Source organism: Neovison vison, chromosome 4 (assembly GCF_020171115.1).
Source record: "Neovison vison isolate M4711 chromosome 4, ASM_NN_V1, whole genome shotgun sequence".
Lineage (NCBI taxonomy): Eukaryota > Metazoa > Chordata > Mammalia > Carnivora > Mustelidae > Neogale > Neogale vison.
Window position 1 is genome coordinate 140,224,796 of NC_058094.1, and position 14,224 is coordinate 140,239,019.

Here is a 14,224-nt window from a genome sequence, read left to right on the forward strand (position 1 = left end):
TGCCCCGTCTCCCTGGGTCCTCCTGCCGGCCAGCCACTGAGTCCCGTGGGCTACTGCTGATGTACAGAAAGTTTTCCCAGACCTTGTGGGCTCACATGTGAGTTTTTCTCTGCGGGGACGACCACCCTGACCAAGAAGGGGAGCTCTGCTCCTGTTCACAGAAGGAGCCACCTACCCCTCCCACTCTAATTGCCCTGCTTTTAATTTCCTTTCTCCTCACGGACCAGCCCTACCACCACCCAGGGAGGAAAGTGAGGAGGCTCTGAGATAGTGGAGGGGTAGCAACAAAGAAAGAAAGTGAACAGATATGTAAATCACTCGTGAGAATTCTTGTCCTTGATCCTTTGGGTTCTGAGCTTACTTAATAGAGGACAGTAGGAGTGCTTGACACATGTTACACTCTGCTTCCAGAACACGAGCTGTACAAACAGACTCCCAGACAAACACACTCCCCACTGCTCCATGCTGCCTGCCTGGGGCCACTGCTCAGGAAAAACATGGGCCAAAGGGAAATGGAGCCTCTAATTCTAAGTTCAGAAAAAAAATACTGCAGACTTTTCCAAAGCAATATTAACACATCTCACTCCACACCCACCCTGCCAATGGCCTAACTGTTCATGTTATTATGTCGGTATTCAACAACCAGAGACAACTGCTTTTCAAGGGCGGATGTGATGAAGACTCACTGAACATCGGCACCAGCGGGATGCTGACTTCTCTTACGTGAGCTGCCTCAATGAATGCTTCACAGAACATATTTTTGAGAGCTCAAAAGTTCCGGTATGAAGTCTGGTACCTTTTTGAGTGTGACGCTCCCCACCTAAACCTTCCCTCTGACCACTGACTATCATTCCCCCTTAAGATTGTAAAAAGAAGTACTACTGTTCACGAAGCCCTGTGTTGGCAGTTGACGTATAAGGCCTTCAATCCCACTTACAACCTGGAACCAATGACTGTAGGGTCACTCTGCTACCTAAAACATATGACACCAGTAGGAACCAGCAGATATAGCTACTCAAGAAAAGCCACTACACACATTAATAAGACCACAAGGAAAGTTCTGGTGATGCCTGACAGAAAACCCAGTGAAGATGCACCGTTCATCGGGAAGAGACACATGATGGACTCTCAAGACTCCGCTCCTCTCAGGTTCCTACTCATCCACCTTCATTTCAGGCATAGCCCTGATGACTTCTGTGGTAAACTGGACTTTCTGAGTCTTCCGAGGAATAAAAGACACAATGGCAGTGCATGAAACCAGCACTATGTCTAGTCCTTACATTCATTTTCAAATATTTAAAAGCCCATTAGTGAAAATATGCAACCATTTGGTTCTTAGCAATTTATAACCATTAACTGCCTTAAGTAAAAAAGGGGAGAGCGTACCTCCAATGTCATTAGTAGGACACAAGGCAGGTGGGAGTCAATGTGGGGAGATGGGAGAGGAGAGAGACCTGGCAGGAATGACACATGGTCTCAATCTACTGGAGGGCCCCAGGCTGGGAGGCCAGACTGGTGTGTCCATCTTTAGAAAGACAAATAGGACACATTTTTCCCTTTCTAATCCTCTTGACATAAATTTTCAGGGAAATCTCAGCTTTGCTGTATGTATGGTTTTTTAGATCAACAGGAAGAAACACTTGTGCATCTAACATAAAAATGTGTGTTCTTGGGAGTGCCTGAGGGGGGCGCTCAGTTGGTTAAGGGTCTGCTTTCAGCTCAGGTCATGATCCCAGCAGCCTGGGATCGAATCCCGCATCCGGCTCCCTGCTCAGTGGGAGGCTGCTTCTCCTCCTCCCTCTGTGATCTCTCTTTCTCTCTTTAGTAAATAAAATATTTTTCAAAAGTGCGTTCTTAGATTTTGGGACATTTGGATATTACTCTTCATTACCTACTAACCCCATGTCTACTGGTAGGTTTCCTAGTCTTGAGCTACCTGTCCCTCTTCTTCTTCATCCCTGGAGGTATGACCACAGCAGGGTGATCTTCATTTATTTCTTCATCTTCGGTCTTGGGATTGGGCCCAGTTTCTCCCAGGGTGGGCTGTTCTTCATTTCCTTGAGATACAACTAGAATATGGCTCAGACCGCTGGTCATAAAAAGGACAAACTCTTCAAAGTCAGGCTACAAAATAAGAAGATAAACTGCTTACTTCAGGCTTCTGAGAAAGAAGACTAAAAAGGCAGCCATTCCCCAACCCAAGCAACATCGTCCCCTTCCCAACCACGAAGCAAGGGAATGTTCGCTCTATCAGCCCCCAGTGAACAGTCGCACATTGGAAGAATGGAAATTCAGAGCTCACGGGGACTGACCTTACGGATGGTCTAATAACCATTCTTAATCTTCAGGATGCTTCCAAATCTTCTGTCAGGTTTGGACAGGTCTGTTAAAACACCGAACTGAGAAGCCCAATCCCAGAGTTCAGGACCATGGAAGTTGAGGAGAGGGCTTTGAAAGTGGATTGACTCAAAAGTTCCCACATGATGCTGAGCCAGAGGGTCCGACCTTTTCCTGGGGCCAACAGAGGCCGCCTGAGTCTCACAGCCAGCTGACACAGTGCTGTTCACTAGAACTTTCTCTGATGAAAAATGTGCTCCTCTGGGCTCTCCAACACATGTAGCCACGTGCAGCTACTGAGCCCCTGAAACATGGCCAGTGCAACCAAAAACTCTCAATCTTGTTTTACTTGATTTGATTTTAGTGAATTCAAATTCAAATGGCCATGCGTAACTGATGGCTACCAGACTGGGCAGGAGATTTTCAGAAACTCTGTCTTCTGACCCCCAAACCGCTGCCCTTTCCAATATAAAGCACTCCTTTCTTATGCTCCCTGAGGCAGAAAAGAACAGAACTTGGGACATGGGCCTTTAGGTAATGCAAGGATGAAGGCCCTTCATCCTTTTTGCCTTGTGAGGGTTATGAGAAGGAGCTTTCAGCCGGGGATAAAAATCTATAGGAGAGGCCTGGATGTTCACTTCCAGAAGCTGATGCAGGGAATCTGAGAGTCCGTAAGCCGAACAGGGCTTCACTCCAACAAAGACCAGTCAGACCATTCGCTCTTGCTCTGCGGCTGCGCTTGAAAACACAGCAGCTTCTCTTCGTTTGTGTCTAATTTCCTTACCTGGTCTGCTATCCGATGATAGAAGTCCCTCACTTGCTGTTCAGTGAGCAATCTCTTATCCTCCATTTCTATGACAAAGCCTGCCTTGATGATCTTCACAGAGAGAGCCGGATCCAGGCACAGCAGGGAGCACATGTAAGACAAGGCAAGGACATTTCTTCCCTGTGTTTAACAAACCACCCAGATTTGAACACATTTCAGGTAATGACTTCAGCACGACCCATTGGGCACTAGGTCTGAAGAGGCTCAAAACTACGTAAACGAAGAAGGTCATCGTCATGCCTCCTGGTCTATAAGTTTTCAAAGCTCAAACCAGAGACTCTGCAGTATTTCCATTAAGGGACTTGCCCCAAAACATGAAAGAACTAAGTAAATTCCAAGGGAAGATACCATACTTTCTAAATCAGTCACAAAGACACATGTTTATAAGTGCTTTTTAACCATCAACCTTCAAAACTGGCTTAACATTAGTTCTTTTTTTTTTAACATTAGTTCTTAAAAGGCTTTCCTTTGTTGAGGCTGTTGCTCATAATCTAGTATATTTTACACTTTATCGCAAAAAAAAAACACTATCCAAACTATGGGAAAGGCCAGAATTTAAGATTTAGCTATGTTCTGTCTTAAAAAAACAAAAAACTTAAAGACAAATCCAGTTTGCGTGTCAAGTACAATAAAATGTAACAAGGAGAAGTTTGAAGCAAATAAGCCAAGTCTACTGAGGTACTAAATAATGTAATGGAAGTATAATCCAGGTTCAAAGCAACTCAGTAATTACAGTTTGATGGGCATATCCAGCACCAGGTGCCTCCTGCTTCTGTTATGAAACTAAACACTGTACTGGTTTCCATTAGTCTTCTGATATGGCAGAGCACAACGTACATCCTTCTGAACCCTCTCCTGACAGTCTAATTTGAAGATGTGGTCCATATACACTATGGAGTGTTATGCCTCCATCAGAAAGGATGAATACCCAACTTTTGTAGCAACATGGACAAGACTGGAAGAGATTATGCTGAGTGAAATAAGTCAAGCAGAGAGAGTCAATTATCATATAATTTCACTTATTTGTGGAGCAAAACAAATAGCATGGAGGACAAGGGGCGTTAGAGAGGAGAAGGGAATTTGGGTAAATTGGAAAGGGAGGTGAACCATGAGAGACTATGGACTCTGAAAAACAAAATCTGAGGGGTTTGAAGCGGCGGGGGGGTGGGGGTGGAAGGTTGGGGAAACCAGGTGGTGGGTATTAGGGAGGGCACGGATTGCATGGAGCACTGGGTGTGGTACAAAACAATGAATACTGTTATGCTGAAAAGAAATAAAAAATTTAAAAAAAAATTCCAAATACTCAAATCATGTGTTTTTATACTACTTAGTATCTGACAACAGAAAGTAAAACCCAAACAATCAATATTTAAACTTGATAAGCTTTCCTTTACTGTAATTTAAATATGCAGTGTGTTGATTTTTTTCAATTCAAAATATTCTCATTTTTTTGTCTTGGCTGTTAGCCCATTGTCGTATTCCAGAGAGGTGAGATATTCAGAAGATACTCATAATTGACATCTCTGAAATGTTATTTTCTATGTCAAAACAAAAATATTAAGATGAATGTCACCTTCTGTTGACGCAAGGGAGAAGAATGAGGCACAAACAAGTCAGCTGCAAGAGAAAGGGAGCAGGGGACAACAGTAGAAGACTGTTGCCCCGAACAACTCCTCAGTCTCACTTTTATTAGATAGAAACAGTCAGTAACCCACAGAAGAGCTGAAGAAAGCCAAACATTGGTCATAGGCCTTGTAGATAAACAAGAAGGAGGGCAAAATATGTCTCTACAAGCAGTATAAAGTTTATAGTGGAACAAGCACATTTAAAGGACTTATCTAATTAGCCAGTGGTGCTCTCCGGGAGGAAAAGGGAGATAACAGAAAATTGTAGCAGGCAGAGTCCGCCCTGAGTGGGCGGGTATTCCCAGCTGCTCAGCTTCAAGGCCCTGTATCGTCCTCTCCCCCAGAGGCCTGTTGCCAGTATGTGTTTTTCTTATGGCCATATCTAAATGTGCTTGGTAACTAGTAAAGTTTCCCATGGGTTATATTTTAAGTAATATATTGTTCTGAGGGGCAGTTGCAGATGAACTTATGCTTAATAGAATTGCCCCAACTGAAAGAACTATATAACTTTGAAAAGCTTTATTGTCCTAGCTAATCAAAATGTACTCGAATAAGGAACAGTAAACCATGGTTATGTGATACTACTTTTTTAAAGTTTATAAAGTATAAGTAATCCATAGGGGGTGGGGGTGCAGTTTGATGCCCCCACACATACACACCAAAATCTGGAAGAAAAGGGCTATCCTTAGAAAGTGATATTATTAAATCAATGCACAAAAAGTAGAGACCATACAACCCATGACCATGAACCAACAACTTTCTCATAGGTTAATCAGTGATCGTGCTGCTGTAGCTAAAGAAGGAGTGCATGATGGGAATTTCATCAAGGGATGGCCAACCCCTCCTGGTAGCTCCCTAGGTGAACTTCTCTATTCTCCAGACAACAATCTTTCCAAATTTCAATTTACTGTTGCTGTGTCAACACAAAGTCATTGTTAAAGAGTCAGCAAAGTACAGCTTGCAGTCAACATCTGGCCCACCACCTGCCTTTGGAAATAAAATTTATTGGAGCGTGGCCACACCCATTCATTTACGTACTACCTACATTGCTTTCTCAATGTGATGACAGTTCAGCAGTGGTGACAGAGATCACAGGCCCCATAAATCTGAAAACAGTTACTCTCTGGCCCTTTCTAGGAAAAGTCTGCGGATCTTTGGAGTAGAATTCAGTTTTCCTCTTACAAAAATTTATTTTAGCTCTAAAGCAAACCAAAACATTAAATGCTTCCTTACTCTACCACGTATTTAAAAAGGACCATACGTTTGTCACAACATACAGAAAACAAAACAAGCCAGTGTAAACTTATAACAAGTTTCCATCATTAATAACTAAGCAGGAAGAACACTTGTTATAATCCAATATAAGAACTGTAATTTTTATCATTTATATTAGACGCTGGTAAAGCAGAGTTCTTTAAATGAAGATACTTGAGTAGGTCTGACTTTTGTCAAGACAAAACATTCCAAGCCTTGGGAGGTACCTAGCACCAGAAATTTGTTATGTTCCATTTCACCCTAAATGATAAGTTTGTCTCCAAACTGACAGTCCAGACGTTGTTATGTTGCAATTAATTTAAAGTATTGTGGGGAAATATCACTTACTTTTTGTTTAATCTCTTGAGATTTTCTACCAATCACAGCGTCAGGTTTGATAATAGCAATATAGTAGAGTTGATCTGCGGAAAAAAAAGAGAATTTCATTTTCTTGGCATAAAGTCTTGGCATAAATGAAGGATTTGGCAATTAGAAATGTAAATTATTAATGTCCAGTGAGGTTTTTTTCATTGACAGCTTTGTTGTTATTATGGCACTCCAACTACCAAAGGTTCTCCTTAGAATCAAAGTGCAGTTCCTGTATTTGCATGCAGGAGAAACATTCACAAAAATTGGTGGTCCCAAGGCAAAAAAAAAAAAAAAAAAGAGTTAGGTGGGCACTAGTTATTTTAATATAATTCACATGCATTAAAATCATAGTATCACTGATGAGTGGAGTTTCAACACAAGCAAACTTAACAGACTGATGGATTTCACCATCTACAGATTTATCTACATTTATCTAAGCATTCTTTTTTTTTAAAGATTTATTTATTTGTTTGTTTGACACAGAGAGAGAGAGAGAACAAGTAAGAAGAAAGGCAGGTGGAGAAAGAGGGGAAAGCTGGCTTCCTGCCAAGCAGAGAGCCCCAAGCGGGGCTCCATCTCAGGACCCTGAGATCATGGCCTGAGCTGAAGGCAGAGGCTTAACCCACTAAGGCACCCAGGCGTCCCTATCTACACATTCTTAAGATGAGCTTTTAGTGCATGACAGCCCACTGAGGACACCTTCTCTGCTCCCTCCGAAGTATGAATACACACTCACACATCTACGCAGACAATCCAGGAGAAAAGTTTTTAACTGTAAAGTAAACTGGCATGTGGGTCATTGAGGAAGAAATTATTTTCACAAGTTTTTAGAAGATGAAGGATGAAATAAGAGGAGGCTGCTTTCTCATTAGTCACAGGAGACAGGAATCCCTGGTCCTGGGTAACCTCTGAAGGCTGCAGGCACAGAGACCAAAGGGAAGGCAAGGGGAGCAAAAGGTTTGCTTGTTAATAACAGAGTCTAGTATTATCCTGACAGTACCATAACAATAACATTGCAGTCACCAGCTTTTCTGGTCCTACAACTAGTGCTCTACTGGATATTCCTGGGTGCAAATCCTTTGCCGCTACCCTGCAGGAACTTTACTTACCAACACTTTCACTGGGTGCTTCCCCACCATCATCTTCATCTGGGTCTACAAACAGAATTTCATGATACTGTGGAAGAGAAATGCAAATAGAAGTTACATTTTAATATGATAGGAAAAGAGTTTTTAGAAATTTTGTTCTAATAAATATTTATAATCCAAGGGATAAAGGGAAAAGTGGAAATGTGCCCACATATATCTAACACTACTTTTCCCCATCTTTCCACTGAAATTAAAAAAAAAGGAATGTTTAAAATGATTAGGATGGTAAGAGATAATAATAAATAATCAGAAATAATACATATGGAAACTGATTAAAAACCAAAAACCTAGGAGCGCCTGGGTGGCTCAGTGGATTAAGGCCTCTGCCTTCGGCCCAGGTCATGATCCCAGGGTCCTGGGATTGAGCCCTGCATTGGGCTCTCTGCTCAGCAGGGAGCCTGCTTCCCTCTCTCTTTCTGCCTGCCTCTCTGCTTACTTGTGATCTCCATTTGTCAAATAAATAAATAAAATCTTAAAAAAAAAAACAAAAACCTTAAAACTTAGAAAGAGCACAAGGAATAAAATAAGAAAGAAGCAGAGAGTAATAACAAAGCAATAAGTTAGAGGCTCCTGGGTGGCTCAGTTCGCTGAGCATCCAACTCTGGGTTTTGGCTCATGTCATGATCTCAGGGTCATGGGATCAAGCCCGTATTGGGCTCAATGCTCAGTGGGGAGTCTGCTTGAAATTCTCTCTCTCCCTCTTCTTTGCCCCTCCCCTGCATGCTCTCTCTCTCAAATAAATAAATAAATAGAAAGAAAGCAACAGATACATAATTATCATGTTAAAGATCAAAAGGGCATACGATGAGTTTCAAGATCCGATCCTGACCATTTCCCTTAGTAAACTGGAAACAGAAAAATACCTCCTTAACTTTTAAAAAACTGTCTTGCTCAAAACAATAACCAATTTTCTACTATAAAGTAAAACACTGGGAAGGATAGGGATGGGAGTTCCTTAATTTCTTGAGAAACCCTTAAAGTGCTTCTGTGATTCTGTTTTAACTATCTGAAAGGTTTATATATTTACATATATACATTTTTTGGCAAGAGAATGCATAATTTCAGAGTCTCAATGAAGTAAAGACCTCCAAATGTATACAAAGGACTATACTGGAAGCTCTCCTTCTTATTATAATCAGGAATAAGATAATTACACCAGCTATAACTTCAAATTGATCTGACTTTATATTTTCTTGACATGTGCTGTCCGATAGAGTCGCCACTAACCACATAAGGCCATTTCAGCACTTGAAAATGAACTTAGTCCAAATTAAGAAGTGCCATAAGCGATAGCTCCACAGTACATTCCGAAGATTTAGTATGAAAAACTGATTGCAGGGGCACCTTGGTGGCTCAGTGGGTTAAAGCCTCTGCCTTCGGCTCAGGTCATGATCCCAGGGTCCTGGGATCGAGCCCCGCATTGGGGTCTCTGCTCAGTGGGGAACCTGCTTCCCCCTCTCTCTCTGCCTGCCTCTCTGCTTACTTGTGATCTGTCAAATAAATAAATAAAAATCTTAAAAAAAAAGAAAGAAAGAAAAAGTGATTCCAGCATACCTTATTTTTTATATTGAGTACACATTTAAATGGGAATCTTTTTAATATATAGGATTAAAAAATTAATTTCACTTTTTTTCTAAAAAAGGGAGAGAGGGAAAGCAAGCCATAAGAGACTCTCAACGATAGAAAACAAACAGGGTTGATGGAGGGAGGTGTGTGGGGGATGGGCTAGATGGGTGATGGGCATTAAGAAGGGCACTTGTCGTGATGTGCCCTGCGTGTTGTATGTAAATGATGAATCATTGAATTCTACTCCTGAAATCAATATTACATTATATGTTAACTAACTAGAATTTAAATAAATATTTGAAAAGAAAAAAATAATAATAATTTCCTTTTTTCTTTGTTGCTTTTAATGTGATTAGTAGAATATTTTAAATTATGTATGTGACTCACAACATGAGTTGCATTTTTTTTTACTATCAGACAGGGCTGTGCAAGACCAGTCAATTAAATAAGAAAGTTAAACAGCAGAAGCATTCAACAAAGTGGAATAATATAAAATAAACATATTAATATATTTCTTACATTCAATTGTTATTAATTAAAACAGGATATCATTCTGTAAGAACAATCAGAACAACAACATAACCAGTGAACAGAGTATACACAGAGAAAGGTACATAGACTATAGCAATTAAGAGTACATATTTAGGGAGGCGGAGTCAAGATGGCGGAGAGGTAGCAGGCTGAGACTACTTCAGGTAGCAGGAGATCAGCTAGAGAGCTTATCTAAAGATTGAAAACACCTGCAAATCCATCGGCAGCTCGAAGAGAAGAAGAACAGCAATTCTAGAAACAGAAAAACAACCACTTTCTGAAAGGTAGGACTGGCGAAGAAGTGAATCCAAAGCGACGGGAAGATAGACCCCGGGGCTCCCGGGAAGCGGCGGAGCAACGGAGCACAAAATCAGGACTTTTAAAAGTCTTTTCCGCTGAGGGACATGGCTCCAGAGGTTAAACCAGGAGAGCCCACACAAGGTCAGCATGGCCTCAGGTCCCGCAGGGTCACAGAAGGATCGGGGGTGTCTGAGTGTCGCAGAGCTTGCGGGTATTGGAACAGGGAAGCCAGCTACAGAGACAGAGCCGACAGTGAGCTCCCAGCTCCGAGTTACCTTGAACCAGTTGCAGGCTCGGTGAGCTCGGAGCACAGCCGAAGGTCAGGCAGACAGGAGTTACTGGGCGCTGTTCTCCGAGAGCGCACTGAGCAGTGGGGCCCCAGGCTCTCCGCTCCTCCAGGCTGGAGACCAGGAGGCCGCCATTTGTATTCCCATCCTCTGGAACTCTACGGAAAGCGCTCAGGGAACAAAAGCTCCTGAAAGCAAACCCGAGCGGATTACTCAGCCCGGCCCTGGTAAGGGCGGTGCAATTCTGACACTTGAGAATCACTACAACAAGCCCCTCCGCCATGAGATCAACAAGAAATCCAGCCAAGACCAAGTTCACCTACCAAGGAGTGCAGTTTCAATACCAAAGAGAGCAGCAGAATTCCAGAGGAGGAGAAAGCAAAGCACAGAACTCATGGCATTCTCCCTGTGATTCTTTAGTCTTGCAGTTAATTTTTTTTTCCCAATTTATTTATTTTCAGAAAAACAGTATTCATTATTTTTTCACCACACCCAGTGCTCCATGCAAGCTGTGCCCTCTATAATACCCACCACCTGGTACCCCAACCTCCCACCCCCCCGCCACTTCAAACCCCTCAGACTGATTTTCAGAGTCCATAGTCTCTCATGGTTCACCTCCCCTTCCAATTTACCCAAATTCCCTACTACTCTCTAACGCCCCTTGTCCTCCATGCTATTGGTTATGCTCCACAAATGAGTGAAAGCATATGATAATTGACTCTTTCTGCTTGACTGATTTCACTCAGCATAATCTCTTCCAGTCCCGTCCATGTTGCTACAAAAGTTGGATATTCGTCCTTTCTGATGGAGGCATAATACTCCATAGTGTATATGGACCACATCTTCCTTATCCATTCATCCGTTGAAGGGCATCTTGGTTCTTTCCATAGTTTGGCGACTGTGGCCATTGCTGCTATAAACATTGGGGTACAGATGGCCCTTCTTTTCACGACATCTGTATCTTTGGGGTAAATACCCAGGAGTGCAATTGCAGGGTCGTAGGGAAGCTCTATTTTTAATTTCTTGAGGAATCTCCACACTGTTCTCCAAAGAGGCTGCACCAACTTGCATTCCCACCAACAGTGTAAGAGGGTTCCCCTTTCTCCACATCCTCTCCAACACATGTTGTTTCCTGTTTTGTTAATTTTGGCCATTCTAACTGCTGTAAGGTGATATCTCAATGTGGTTTTAATTTGAATCTCCCTGAGGGCTAATGATGATGAGCATTTTTTCATGTGTCTGATAGCCATTTGTATTTCTTGATTGGAGGAGTGTCTGTTCATATCTTCTGCCCATTTTTTGATGTGTTTGTCTGTTTCGTGTGGGTTGAGTTTGAGGAGTTCATTATAGATCCTGGATATCAACCTTTTGTCTGTACTGTCATTTGCAAATATCTTCTCCCATTCCGTGGGTTGCCTCTTTGTTTTTTTGACTGTTTCCTTTGCTGTGCAGAAGCTTTTGATTTTGATGAAGTCCCAGAAGTTTATTTTCGCTTTTGTTTCCTTTGCCTTTGGAGACGAATCTTGAAAGAAGTTGCTGTGGCTGATATCGAAGAGATTACTGCCTATGTTCTCCTCTAAGATTCTGATAGATTCCTGTCTCACGTTGAGGTCTTTTATCCATTTTGAGTTGATCTTTGTGTACGGTGTAAGAGAATGGTCGAGTTTCATTCTTCTACATATAGCTGTCCAGTTTTCCCAGCACCATTTATTGAAGAGACTCTCTTTTTTCCACTGTATATTTTTTCCTGTTTTGTCGAAGATTAATTGACCATAGAGTTGAGGGTCCATATCAGGGCTCTCTACTCTGTTCCACTGGTCTATGTGTCTGTTTTTATGCCAGTACCATGCTGTCTTGGTGATCACAGCTTTGTAATAAAGCTTGAAATCAGGTAAGGTGATGCCGCCAGCTTTATTTTTGTTTTTCAACATTTCCTTAGCGATTCGGAGTCTCTTCTGATTCCATACAAATTTTAGGATTATTTGCTCCAGCTCTTTGAAGAATGCCGGTGGAATTTTGATCGGAATGGCATTAAAAGTATAGATTGCTCTAGGCAGTAGAGACATTTTAACAATGTTTATTCTTCCGATCCAAGAGCATGGAATGGTCTTCCATCTTTTTGTGTCTTCTTCAGTTTCTTTCATGAGTGTTCTATAGTTCCTCAAGTATAGATCCTTTACCTCTTTAGTTAGGTTTATTCCCAGGTATCTTATGGTTCTTGGTGCTATAGTAAATGGAATCGATTCTCTAATTTCCCTTTCTGTATTTTCATTGTTAGTGTACAAGAAAGCCACTGATTTCTGCACATTGACTTTGTATCCTGCCACGCTGCTGAATTGCTGTATGAGTTCTAGTAGTTTGGGGGTGGAGTCTTTTGGGTTTTCCATATAAAGAATCATGTCATCTGCGAAGAGAGAGAGTTTGACTTCTTCATTGCCTATTTGGATACCTTTTATTTCTCTCTGTTGTCTGATTGCTGTTGCTAGGACTTCTAATACTATGTTGAACAAGAGTGGTGAAAGTGGGCATCCTTGTCTTGTTCCTGATCTCAACGGGAAGGCTGCAAGCTTTTTCCCATTGAGGATGATATTTGCTGTGGGTCTTTCATAGATAGATTTGATGAGGTTCAGGAATGTTCCCTCTATCCCTATACTTTGAAGCGTTTTAATCAGGAACGGATGTTGGATTTTGTCAAATGCTTTTTCTGCATCAATTGAGAGGACCATGTGGTTCTTCTCTCTTCTCATATTAATTTGTTGTATCACATTGATTGATTTACGAATGTTGAACCATCCTTGTAGCCCTGGGATGAATCCCACCTGATCATGGTGGATAATCTTTTTAATGTGTTGTTGGATCCTGTTGGCTAGGATCTTGTTGAGAATCTTAGCATCCATATTCATCAGTGATATTGGTCTGAAATTCTCCTTTTTGGTATGGTCCTTGCCTGCTTTGGGGATCAGGGTAATGCTGGCTTCATAGAAAGAGTCTGGAAGTTTTCCTTCTGCTTCAATTTTTTGAAACAGCTTCAGGAGAATAGGTGTTATTTCTTCTTGCAAGGTTTGGTAGAATTCCCCAGGGAATCCGTCAGGTCCTGGGCTCTTGTTTTTTGGGAGGTTTTTGATCACTGATTCAATCTCGTTATTAGATATCGGTCTATTCAGGTTGTCGATTTCTTCCTGGTTCAATGTTGGTAGTTTATATTTTTCCAGGAATACATCCATATCATCTAGGTTGCTAAGCTTATTGGCATATAACTGTTCGTAATAACTTCTGATGATTGTTTCTACTTCCTGGCGTTAGTTGTGATCTCTCCCTTTTCATTCATAATTTTATGAATTTGGGATTTCTCTCTTTTCTTTCGGATTAGTGTGGCCAGTGGCTTATCGATCTTATTGATTCTTTCTAAAAACCAGCTTCTAGTTTCATTGATACGTTCTACTGTATCTCTGGTTTCTCCCTCATTGATCTCAGCTCTAATCTTGATGATTTCCCTTCTTATGTGTGGGGTTGGTTTGATTTGTTGTTGATTCTCCAGATCTTTAAGGTGTAGAGACAGCTGGTGTGTTCTGGATTTTTCCATTTTTTTGAGCAAGGCTTGGATGGCTATATATTTTCCCCTTAGGACCGCCTTTGCTGTATCCCATAGGTTTTGGACCGAAGTGTCTTCATTCTCATTGGTTTCCATGAATTGTTTCAGTTCTGCCGTTAATTTTTAATTATTTTCTTTTTCATTTTTTTTCTCTTCTTCTGCTAAATTTTTTTAACTTTTACCCTTTTCTTTTTTAATGTTTTTTTAACTAGTTTATCTAATATATATATATATAAATATTTTATACTTATCTTTATTCGTTTTCTTTTTTTAATTCTTTTCTTTTTTTTTTCTTTTTCCTTTCTTTCTGAACTTCTTTTTATCCCCTTTCTCCCCCCTCACTATTTGGGATCTCTTCTGATTTGGTTAAAGCATATTTCCCTGGGGTT

General features: G+C 41.3%; 1 protein-coding gene across 1 annotated transcript in view; it reads right to left on the reverse strand.

Moving 5' to 3' along the window:
- The window catches only part of NME8 (NME/NM23 family member 8), a 73,073-nt gene that overhangs the window by 28,321 nt on the left and 30,528 nt on the right, over nt 1-14,224 (reverse strand). The window contains exons 6-9 of the mRNA XM_044245783.1: nt 7,521-7,587; nt 6,391-6,464; nt 3,122-3,214; nt 1,937-2,124 (exon numbers count right to left, since the gene is read on the reverse strand). Of these exons, the coding sequence (XP_044101718.1) occupies nt 1,937-2,124; nt 3,122-3,214; nt 6,391-6,464; nt 7,521-7,587 (422 nt within the window). The remainder of the gene's footprint in view (nt 1-1,936; nt 2,125-3,121; nt 3,215-6,390; nt 6,465-7,520; nt 7,588-14,224) is intronic.